The sequence below is a fragment of the Vipera berus genome, assembly GCF_964194415.1.
Source record: "Vipera berus genome assembly, chromosome: 2".
Taxonomy (NCBI): Eukaryota; Metazoa; Chordata; class Lepidosauria; order Squamata; family Viperidae; genus Vipera; species Vipera berus.
In genome coordinates, this window is record NC_138203.1 from 199,603,354 (window position 1) to 199,615,705 (window position 12,352).

The 12,352-nt window shown below is 39.6% G+C and overlaps 1 protein-coding gene across 2 annotated transcripts in view; it reads left to right on the plus strand.

Annotated features, from left to right (window-relative positions):
- The window catches only part of FNIP1 (folliculin interacting protein 1), a 116,454-nt gene that overhangs the window by 93,474 nt on the left and 10,628 nt on the right, over nucleotides 1-12,352 (plus strand). For both annotated transcript variants that reach the window (XM_081319669.1, XM_081319670.1), the window contains 4 exons: nucleotides 1,818-1,964; nucleotides 3,781-3,950; nucleotides 9,023-10,445; nucleotides 11,700-11,868. In XM_081319669.1, the coding sequence (XP_081175795.1) occupies nucleotides 1,818-1,964; nucleotides 3,781-3,950; nucleotides 9,023-10,445; nucleotides 11,700-11,868 (1,909 nt within the window). The remainder of the gene's footprint in view (nucleotides 1-1,817; nucleotides 1,965-3,780; nucleotides 3,951-9,022; nucleotides 10,446-11,699; nucleotides 11,869-12,352) is intronic.

Here is a 12,352-nt window from a genome sequence, read left to right on the forward strand (position 1 = left end):
ATTGATTTATTTACATGATGCTGTCTAAATATGATAAACCCTGCCCCAGGTGAGTAACATCCTGAAAATAGATGCAACAGGGGAAAAAAGGGAATCAAGAAAGGAAAACACATAAGGTGAACAGGAAAAATAATAAGCAGTTAGTTTGATGATGAATAAGCTATTTTAAACATAGTAGAGTAGCTTTCGTTTAGCTTCGTGTTCTGCAGATATGTTGGAATTCAACTCCCTGTATTTCCAACTAACATGGCCATGGAAAAAAAAGATGAAATGTAATATTGATAAACATTGCAGAAATGATGAATGTTATCCCAAAGAAAGTCCAGTTGCCTCGTGAAAAAGCATCTTTGGGACAACTATGACCTGGGTGACTGAGAATCTCCATACACATGATGAATGTTATGATAATGATGATAAAATATTGAAGGCGCATCTAAACTTGTCTGTAGATTTTAAATTTACTGACAGCATATGATACTGTGTGTAAATTGTATTTATTTACTGCTTAAATAAGATACAACAATAGACAAAAACTTGTTAGGTTGAACCAATAACTACATAATAATACAAAGAAAATCTCTATTGAGTCAATTAGAACAGAGTTGTTTGTTCAAGATGAGCAGTCACACTATTATAAAGATCTTTAGAATTTCTCCAGTGTTATTTATTCCTTTTTTTAAAAATCCCAAATCTCAGAACACATTGAAACTCAGCTCTACAATTTCTGTTGTTCACTCTACTTCCTTGCACATTCATATAACTGTGCTTATCTATCCAACTCTAAGTCTAGGTAGTCAAGCTAGGACTGGATTCTACAATAATTGAATTGGGATGTCTACCGTGCACTATACCTTGTTTTAAATCTATACATTTTTATAACTTTTTTTCTCATTTCTCATACTCTACATCCTTGTACCTTTCTGTTGGTGTGCCATTGTTTCATTTAGTTTACATAGGGACTTTCACTTGTTTGAGACACCTTGTCTTGTTTTTTCTTTGAAGGTATCATTCTCCATATATTGCATAAGCTGAAATCTAGAAGAAATGTATTTTCCTTTCTTGCTTGCTTTGAGTCTCGTTTGATCCATTTTTCATATGTGACCACGTACACAAATACTCAGTATAAAGACAAAAATTATCACTTCACTGTGGCATTATATAGGAAGTCATATTAAATGCTACTAATAATATAATTGTACTTGTACTCATACATGGTTAATTGATTAATGTAGTTACAGTGTTCATGTTTTATATTTAATATGGCTATAGAAGATTAACATATTTTAACATATATTAAATAATCTCATTTAGATTCTTGAAAAGGAAGATGTTCTACAGTAAATGGTTATAAGTTGCTTAGGTCTGCAGAGAGCTCTTAAAAGGCTTATACTGTTAAAAAAAGAAATAATCTTAATATAAATTACTTTGAAGTAATGCTATCTGGTCATCATTCAACTAAATATTAGTGGCAAGTTGAAAGACATGGGATAAGGAGATGGAATGAGTAGAGAAGGGAAAGATGAGAAGTTCAGTCTTTGACATACTGAGCTTGAGATGACAATGAGGCATCCAGACAGAAATATCAGAGAAGCACTTGGAGATATAAAGCTGGCTAGAAGACGACATAGTTCTAAGGTTGAATGGGATGCTGTACTATCTTCAGTATGAAGGAGATGCTGGAAGCAGGGAGGTGAGGCCTCTCAGGATTGGGACTAAATTTTTTTTAAAAAATGACAGTTTGCCTATATACAAAATGCCTCTTTGAGCCATGTGATGTAAGATGTTGGTAACGTAATCTTGTGTTTTTTGCCATTTAGAACAACAATTTGCAATCTCTATACTATGCCACGGATTACAGAACCAGTTTGGCTTACGATGATGTCGGGGATGCCCGAGAAGAACCAACTCTGCCATCACTTTATGAAGGAATTTACTTTCCTAATGGAACAGGCATCCAAGAACCAGTAAAGCATTCCTATATTATTATTATTATTATTATTATTATTATTATTATTATTATTATTATTATTATTATTATTATTATTATTATTATTATTATTATTATTATTATTTTGCTTTTTAAAATCTTGTAGCAGTTTATTAAGGATGATATGCGTAACAGTGTCTTTTTTTCTTCATAAAATGCCTCAAACCCATAAAGGAAAAGGACGCTATTTATCAGAATCGAAAAATGTACCCTCAAGTGACAGTGAAGGGTAGAAACCTAAAAGAAAGTTACTTTAGTTGATAACTAATTTCAATTTTCTCTTTGAAGCCAAATTTAAACTGCTGAGTTAACATTTAGAAACCTTTATTAAGTGTAGCCTAATTTTTAATTCTAAACCAAAAACTACCATTAAAACAACAAAAAATGAAACAGAATACAGTTGCTTAATAATGATACTATTCTATAACCCTGATAGCCAACAATAACTTGAAACACAACTTATAAATATTTTTAAGTCTTTTTTTCAGCCTCTTTAAGTTTCGTTTCAATTCTGTTTCTAAAAAACAACAACTAATGTTGCTGTAAAAGATTTTAGCCAATGAGACCTGCTGGCTGACTGAAAGAATAAAGATTTGCATAAACAGGAAGGAAAATTTAAGATGAACTGCCAAACCATATAATCTCCATAGTGCTCAGTAACCAGATGCTGGAAAGCTACCAGCTGCCCAATATCATATGTTAACTACGTTTTCTTAGCTGGGGGAAAGGAATGTAGACTTGGCCTTGGGAATGGTGAAGGAAAGAGCAAACCGTTAAGGGGGAACTTAAAAAAAAATTACTCAGGCATGAGAAAGAAGAAACCACAAGAAAGGAAGTCAAAATAAACTATATTATGGTTTTAACATAGCTAAATAAAAACTATGATTTTGTTTGGTATAACATGGGGCATAGAGAAAAAAAGAACCAAACAGCAAAACAAGCACAATCTTAAACCAAGGCCTGGGAAAACAATCAGATCTTTAGCAATTTGTAGAAAGTCAAAAAGGTGGGAGCAGTTCAAATCTCGGGATGAAGGTGGATATCATTCCAAAGGGCAGGAACTATCACCAAGAAGGCATGCTTCTGAGGTTCCCTATGATGACACTGTTTAATTAATGGGACCAAGAGACATATGGGTAGGGGCAGTTCTCTCATAACCAGGCCCATGCACGATTTTAGGGGCAATCATCAGGATCTTGAATTGCACCAGGATGCCAACTGTCAGCTAGTGCAGCTTGAGAAGTAGCAAGGAAGTTACACTAATCCAGTCAAGAGGTAACCAAGGCATGACTGACTGAAGATCCTCTTGTGCTACTTGAGAGCCCAGTGTGATGTAGGCCAAGCCAAAAGTCCTTTTAAAGTTCTGATAATCTTCTCTTCCAGAAAAGAACAAAAAAGTACATTTGAAATTCTAGTTGCCTTTAAAAATTGCTAGCATTACACGTTTTAATTTCTTACAAACATCTGACATTATAGAATTAAAAAAAAGATCCAAATGGGTTATATTTAGTGGTTCCAGTTCAGAAACTCCATGTGTTGGAAGGACACAGCATCTGCATTCTGTTTCCTGGTGCACCATTTTTGAAACAGAAACAACAACATGATACTATGTTAAGAGTTTTGGAAGTACCTTAGACTCTGTTCCCTGATCTGGAAATGTTAATTGAATTCTCTCTTACAATAAGGGACATTGTGTATTACAGGCTTCCTTTAATAGAAGTAAATTCATCCAAAATTCTGTACAGTTGTTTTCTTCAGTTTCTAAAGTGCGTGCCTTTTTTTCCCCCATCCAGATTTTTACCTGCTCTTCTAACTGCAGTTTTGACAAACCATCTGGCCTGGGTTCCCACTGTCATGCCAAATGGCCAGCCACCAATTCGAATATTTCTAGAGAAGCATTCCTCACAGACAGTGGACATGTTGGCAAAGAGTCACCCGTACAATCCACTGTGGGCACAATTAGGTATGTTTTAAACTACCTCAGTGTTCTGTTCCAGCCTATGACCGGCCCTGTTTGAATGTCAGGGACAACCCCTTTTTATAGTCAACAAGCTGGAAAAAACCCAACCAAATTTATTTGCAAAGAAATCAAAAGTTCAAACAAGAGTTAAACCAAAAGTTCAAACAAGAGTTAAACAGGAATAACAGACCAGGACTCTAGCAGAAGATCTTCAAACGGTTGCCTTCAGCAACCAGCACCTCCCACACCTTCCCCTTTTATCAGCAGTCCCAAGCCGTGGCTTCTCATTGCCTTCTCCTCCTCTCACTGAGTTGCCTCATTGCCTTTCTCTGTTCTGCTCTGCTGGATTGCCTCCTGCTCCTAGCATCCCTGAATAGATCCAGCTGTGAATCATCTACATCCAATACCTCATGCTCACATGGCTGAGTCTGATGAGGAACATGATGGGGGGGGGCAGGCTGAGAGTCCTGAAGTGCATCAGAGCCTCCCTCTGACACCAAAGGCTGTCCAAACCCCCGCTCCTCCTCTTCAGAATCATCAGACTCAGCTGCCGATACCACAGGCTGACGCTGAATCACAACACTCAGTATATTTCTTTCATGAACAAAATATCCATTTGCTAAGCTGTTTAATTCCTGATTGCTAAAAACAGAAAACTGTATTTTTTAAAAGAAAAAGACAGTATAACAATTATCAGTTAGATAAAGCAAAATATATTAAAACTTTCAATTAATCATTGTTTTTCTCCACCTCCCCCGTGTTACTACTTATTTCCTTCGTGTTCCTCTAAAATGAAGTTTAATTTATGGTATAATTCTACTTCCAAGTTTGTTAGTCAAGGTTCTTACAGCCTGATTCTATGCATATTTATTCAGAAATAGCAGTATGGTAAATTAGGAATTCTGGAGTGCAAAAGCCTGGAATTTTATCCAGCGGATCCTAATGGATTGGGCATTGTTATGCATTAAGCAATTCATGCTCTGTGAGATTTTTATATACAAAGTATCAACACAGCTGCCCATTTTTTTATTATTATTATGCCTGGGCCATATCTGTAGTGATTGTCAAAATGAGCTCCTGTATTTCAAAGTTTATGCTGTCTTCGGTATTATGTTTTGGTATTCTTGTTCTTGAGGCAAATGCAGCCTTTACACCATGGAAACTGACTAGAATAAAACAAGTAATAGAGACACTGGGAGTCAGGTTAATAAATTATTATTACTTATATCAGATTTATTAGCATTATAAATTTAAGTTTGGGTGCAAAAATAATACAATTGGAATAAAGCAATTAAATGATTTTATAGAATAATAATAATAAAATAATAAAATTATTGACCTAAAGTACAGAAGTATTAATTATTTATCAAATTTGTATAGCCACTCTTTTTACAAAAATAGACTCTATTAGAATCCATAGAGAAAATGTAATATTATATCTAGATAAATGTAATGATATAGTGTATAAAGGAGAATAATGCATAAGGAGTGATTGTTTTAGAAACTAAAAATTAGAGTCCAGTTGTAATGATTATTTTTAAAATGATTCTGCCAACTATTAATGAAAAAAGATAGGAGTAAGAATCAGTTGACAGTAAGGCCATAATACATTGTTATAGAGTACTAAACAGATGAACAGCTGCTCAGGGAAGAGGCGGGGGAGTGGCGGTAGTGGTGAGGGAGAACCTATATCCGCGGGAGGCCACTGTTGTCCAAATAGCCAGGTGTGAGTCTCTCCTCCTAAGATGTGGCCCTAAGGCTCAGTTGGGCTTGCTGCTAGTGTACCTTTCACCTAGTCGCGTAGCGGCAGCCCTTCCCGAGCTTCTTGTCATCCTCTCGGGACTGGTGGTTGAGTTCCCCAAAATTATGATCTTGGGTGACTTCAAACTACCATCCCTGGGGGGATCATCTAAATTGGCTCGGGAGTTCATGGCTTCCATGACGGCCATGGACCTGACGCAGGTAATCCAGGGCCCGACTCATGTAGGAGGTCACACGCTCGATTTGATTTTCCTATCTGGACAGTGGTTAGATGATCTGGGTGGGGGTTCCCCAATTGTTACGCCCCTGTCATGGACAGATCATCATCTCCTGCGGCTGACCTTCCGCTTTGCCACTCCCCGTCGTGGGGTTACTGAACCAACGAAATGGTACCGCCCCAGACGGCTAATGGACCCTGGGCAGTTCCAAACAGCGCTTGGGCCCCCACCTGCCTCCTTTGCTCATAGCTCGGCCGATGCCTTGGTGGAAGCCTGGGAAAAGGCAGCCACAGAAGCACTCGACCGAGTTGTACCCATGCGGCCCCTGACCCGGTGCAGATCCCAGTGGGCTCCATGGTTTTCTACGGAGCTTCGGGAGATGAAATGTCGGAGATGGGGCCTAGAGAGCTGTTGGAAATCCAGCCGATCCGAATCCGACCGATCGCGACTAAGGTCCTTTACGAGGTCTTATCTCGCGGCGTTGAGGAGGGCAAGGTCTAATTACTTTGCTACCCTTATCGTGTCCGCAGATAATCGCCCGACCACCCTGTTTAGGGTGACCCGCTCCCTCCTTAATCAAGAGGTGAAGGAGGATCCCTTACAGGGTCGTGCCAAGGAATTTAGCCAACATCTGCTGGACAAAATCGCTCGGATCCGGACCGGTCTGGATTCCGACTGGGCAGAATCTGACGATGAAAACATGGACAGTCTTGTTGATGTTATCTGGGAAGAGTTCGATCCTGTGACTCTGGACGAGGTAGACAAGATCATGAGGAAGCTGAGCTCCACTACGTCCTTATTGGACCCGTGCCCCTCCTGGCTGGTTTATGCGGCTCGGGATGGGACACGAGGCTGGATCCATGCAGTGATAACTGCTTCATTGAAAGAGGGCAGTTTCCCCGCAGCCTTGAAAGAAGCGGTGGTGAGACCCCTCCTCAAAAAGCCTTCCCTGGACCCAGTTGTTTTAAACAACTTTCGCCCGGTCTCCAACCTTCGCTTTCTTGCGAAGGTTGTTGAGAGCGTAGTGGCGCATCAGCTTCTTCTGTTCCTTGAAGATACTGATTATCTAGACCCGTACCAATCGGGTTTCAGGCCCGGACACAGCACGGAGACGGCATTGGTCGCTCTGATGAATGATCTCTGGCGAGCTCGGGACAGGGGTTGTTCCTCTGTCTTGGTCCTATTAGACCTCTCAGCGGCTTTTGATACCATCGACCATGGTATCTTACTGCGGCGTCTCAGGAGATTGGGAGTGGGAGGCACTGTTCTTCAGTGGTTCTCCTCCTACCTTCTGGAACGTTCACAGTCGGTGTTAGCGGGTGGGCAGAGATCGACCCCGAGACCTCTCATTTATGGAGTTCCTCAGGGGTCGGTCCTCTCACCTCTCCTGTTTAACATCTATATGAAGCCGCTGGGTGAGATCATCTGTGGTTTTGGAGTGGGATATCATCAGTATGCTGATGATACCCAGCTTTTCATCTCGACCCCAAACCACCCCAGTGATGCCCTCGACGTGATGTCCCGTTGCCTGGAAGCGGTCCGGGTCTGGATGGGGAGGAACAGGCTTCAACTCAACCCTGACAAGACTGAATGGCTGTACATACCGGCATGTCAGGAAATTCAGATTATTCCATCTCTTAATATTGGGGGTGAGTTATTACCCCCCGTAGATAAGGCTCGCAATTTGGGTGTCCTCTTAGATTCACAGCTCTCCTTAGAAGATCATATAGGAGCTGTGACTAGAGGGGCCTTCGCCCAGGTTCGTCTGGTGCGCCAGTTGCGACCCTATCTGGACCTTGATGCCTTGCGTACAGTCACCCATGCACTTGTGACCTCTCGTCTAGACTACTGCAATGCTCTTTACATGGGGCTGCCCTTGAGAACCACTCAGAAACTTCAGCTGGTACAGAATGCAGCTGCACGAGTTCTTTTGGGGGTCTCCCGATACTCCCATATTACACCTCTGCTCCGTGAGCTGCACTGGCTTCCAGTTGCCTTCCGGGTGAAATTCAAGGTGCTGGTGATGACATACAAAGCCCTACATGGCATGGGTCCGGATTACCTACGGGAGCACCTACTGCCGGTGTCAACTTCCCTCCGTCCTGTACGTTCCCACAGAGAGGGCCTCCTCAGGGTACCACCGGTCAGAGAATGTCGGCTGGTGACCCCCAGGGGGAGAGCATTCTCGGTGGGTGCACCAATCCTTTGGAACCGCTTACCGGCTGAACTCCGGATGGCCCCCGACCTTCGCTCCTTCCGGCGTGATCTAAAAACTTATCTATTCGAACAAGCCGGCCTGGCCTGATGGGTTTGGGTTTTAACATTATTTTAACTAACCTACAACATTGGGCAGAATCATTCAACTTTAAATCTTGTAACCTGTATTCTTATTTTTATTGCCCTGTACACCGCCCTGAGTCCTTCAGGAGAAGGGCGGTATATAAATCAAATAAATAAATAAATAAATAAATAAATAAATAAATAAATAAATAGTTAGTTAGTTCCAAACAGAGAATGTCTAAAAGGTGTTTGAAGAGAAGTCATGACATATTGTACATACTGTGGAACAATATTTGGCTATTGAGGTAGAACAGATTGATCTGATAGTAACAATTTGAGATATAACAAGTCAATACAACCAGGGTTCTCTGCAAACTCTTCTGTGAGGTAGCCTCCATTAATCAATTTTTTATGAATGCCCAGACATGTATAAATAATCTCAGAAATGCTATATCAGGCTTCAAGGAGTGACTTTGAATGATTTGCCCAGCCCTAGAATTTGGTTTGGTGGGGATTTTTTCCTCTCTGTCTCTCTCTTAATTGCACTGTTAAATTCATGATAGGAAAGCCACGTTGCTTTTTTGCTTTTTTTCTCATACACACTGGTTCTTCTCCAGATGGCTATTTCTGTTCTAAGTGTTGAAAAATAGAAAGATATTCTGCCTTCTCATAAATTTAAACAATGATAGTGTCCCTTAACAGTAAGCTAAAAATTGGGAGATAAAGATCTCTCTCTCTCTCTCTCTCTCTCTCTCTCTCTCTCTCTCTCTCCTTTTATATTCTGCTTTTATATTCTTTTTATATTCTGCTTCACAGGAGATCTGTATGGAGCCATTGGATCACCTGTGAGACTATCAAAAACAGTTGTGGTTGGCAAAAGACAAGATCTTGTGCAACGCTTACTTTATTTCCTTACTTACTTCATAAGATGCTCTGAGTTGCAAGAGACTCATCTTTTGGAAAATGGTGAGGATGAAGCCATAGTAATGCCTGGTACAGTCATCACCACCACACTAGCAAAAGGAGAGGTGGAGGAATCTGAATATGTGCTCGTCACAATGCACAAGAACAGAAGCAACCTATCCTTTCAAGAGTCTGAAGAATTGAGAACTTCTGATTGCAGTTGTAAATATTGCAAATGCCCTGTTAATGCTAGTCAAAGTGCAGATACTGTTTCAGGACTGGAGAAAGAAGATTCACAGAACACCCCAAAAATGGATAAAGCTGCTTCATGTGAAAGCAGTGTGGAGCCTTCTAATTCTCAAGAAAAGTCTGTTGAAGTTAAGTGCAAAGAAACACCAATGCCTTGTGCAGGAATAAAGTTAGAAAGAGAAGTCTTCACAGGATCAGCTTCTGTGGAAACATGTGTGTTGCCAGAGTCCAGATTGGAACCAGCTGGTGGATTACGGCAGAATAGAGAATTGATAGATTCTGACAATCAGCCTGTTGAACTGTTGAGATCAACAAATACAATGGTAGAGAAGAAACCACCTGATAAAATGTCATCTCATGCAATTCCTTGTAGTGTGGCTGAAGTTCAAACAAAGGTGACTTTCCTCATTGGAGATTCTATGTCTCCTGATTCAGATATTGAGGTGCGAAGTCAAGTGGCTGAAGAACAAATGACCAGGCACAGCAGCCATATGGAGATTGAAGAAGGAACAACTGCTGAGCAGAACTGTGAAAAACAAACCCTTGAGGACCAAAAAAGAGATCAGAATATGCCCGAAAAGTTCCCTCAGGTTGCCATTGAGGTCCAGAATTGGAATCCTTACAGAGTGGAAAGTGCAAATTTGCTTACCGAATATTTTACTGAAGAAGGTTCTGTTGCAACCGGGACTATAGATGATATTCCAGTGAAAACAGCAAGAGACATTCTAGACTCTAATAGTAGCTTAGAATTTCCACCCAAAACTTTGAGTACAAAGAATAATAAATCCCCTAGTGAATTTTGTAAGTTTATGGAATCTGTTCATCAAGAGACTTGTAAAAACTGTTTTGCAGAGCAGGACCAAAGAGAAAAACTCTCCATGTTTATCCCCCATGGGGAAAGAGAGAACTTAGAAAAAAAATCTGATCCAGGTGTGGATTGGGACATTCCAAGAAATGAGAGTTCTGATAGTGCTCTCGGTGACAGTGAAAGTGAAGATGCAGCTCATGATGCTGCAAGGACAAGCAGCAATTATTATGGGGCAGAGCAAGAAGAATGGGCAGAAGAAGAGGACATACCATTTCCTGGGTACGTGTTTCTGGTAGCAACTTACATTTTCTTAAATCTGAATGATTGTCAGCCCTTCAAAGTAGACCAAACGAGGAAACCAAAGTCTTGTAGGCCAATATTTTTATTGTATAGATAATAATAACAGAATCTTGCAAATCTGAATGTGCTGCCCCATCCCTCCCTTCCTTTTATCTTTGGGGGAACTAGGGAGAGTCTTGTCTGAGATGTCTCCTCAAGTTACTATCTGTCTTGGACTCGACCCTCTTTTATCTCACTATTGTCATGGTAGTGACTTTTCCTCCTTTTCCTCAAGGCCATTCCCTCTTCCCTATTCCATGATTTGCTACATTCCTCCCAAATAGTGGTCTTAAAGATAGTAGCCAGACTTGTAGGTGTATGTGTGTAATGGTTAAACACATACGCTATGGAGAAAATATTTATTTAATTATTTTAACTGGGTTTCTTTCCTGATATTTCTTTAAGAAATGCAGTAATGCAAATAATATTTATTTCACTGAGGCTGCAATTTAAAAGAGTATCTAATTACTTTTCTTACTTCGTGTAGTATATGTAGTATGTAGTATAACCCTAATTTAGGATAGGTTATTTAAAGAAAGATGGTTGTTTAAAAAATAGTATGACTATTATTAACCAGCAGTAGTTTATATAGCATCTTCATGTCTATTCTGTGATCCAACTGGAAGTTTCTTTAATCCATATTCTAACCTTGATCAACAGTGAAGATGACCCAATTTGCACTAAAATTCATCGTATGCTTGTACATGACTTTATTATGGTCACAGACCACAGTTGAAAACAAAGATGTTAAAAGTAAGATTAAAATACAAAACAGAATAAGAATGTTACATGGTGGAGGATTCATTGATAGACAGTTATACTCCAACTGTCTATCAATGAATCCTCCACCATGTAACATTCTTATTCTAATTTTACAGGCTATGAAATTTGGCTATGTTCAAGGAAACACAGTCATTATTAAAATGTAATAATCTTAACTGCATAAAAAATGATCAGAATTTTCCAGGTGTTTTTCCAGGTAAGGTGTTAGAAGGTGGGTCCTAGTATCCTTAGAGAGAGTATAGGATAACAGGACATGAGCTGTATAGGAGCTTATATATAAGTAAGTCCCACTGAAATCACTGAAATTTTGGTGGCATTAATGCAAGAGTTGCCCACTATAGTGTTTCGGTGAAGTAGAGAGAAATCAGTGCTAGTTATAGTATATATGCCCATGTTATACCTTTTTTTCAGGTCAAAATTAATTGAAGTGAACTCTGTCCAGCCCAGTATTGCCAATTTTGGAAGGTCCTTGCTAGGTGGCTACTGTCCATCTTACGTACCTGACTTTGTTTTGCAAGGACTAGGAAATGATGAGAAACTGAGACACTGTTTGATGTCAGATTTGTCGCATGCTGTGCAGGTAATTGAAACGATATTCAACAGATGAAATATATCTCAATAGCCAACAAAAAAGAAATATTTCTAAAGCTTGCTAGAGCAGGCATGGAGGTTGTTTTTTTGTGTTTTTTTTTCAATTTTCACGATCTCATTCAGAAAAGATTCTTATCATTTCACAGAAAAATGAAAGACCTGCTCAGCTTTGGCTAAGAGTCTTTGGATGTTCTCTTGCTTGAGGTCACATTTAATTCTCAAATTTGAGGCTCATCTTATTTCATTCACTATTTAGTGATAATATTTATGTAACCATTGATTAAAATGTTTATGTTTGAGTAATAGGTATGAGTGGTAAAGAACTCATCTTCATGTCCTGCTTGGAAGGTTTTTAGAGGCATCTGGTTGGCCATGGCCCCTTGTTTAAACTGAATTCTACATGAATAGGATTCATAATCTGGTCTACAAAGGGAACATTTATGTTTTTAATTATTATTTAAGTTTTTCCACTT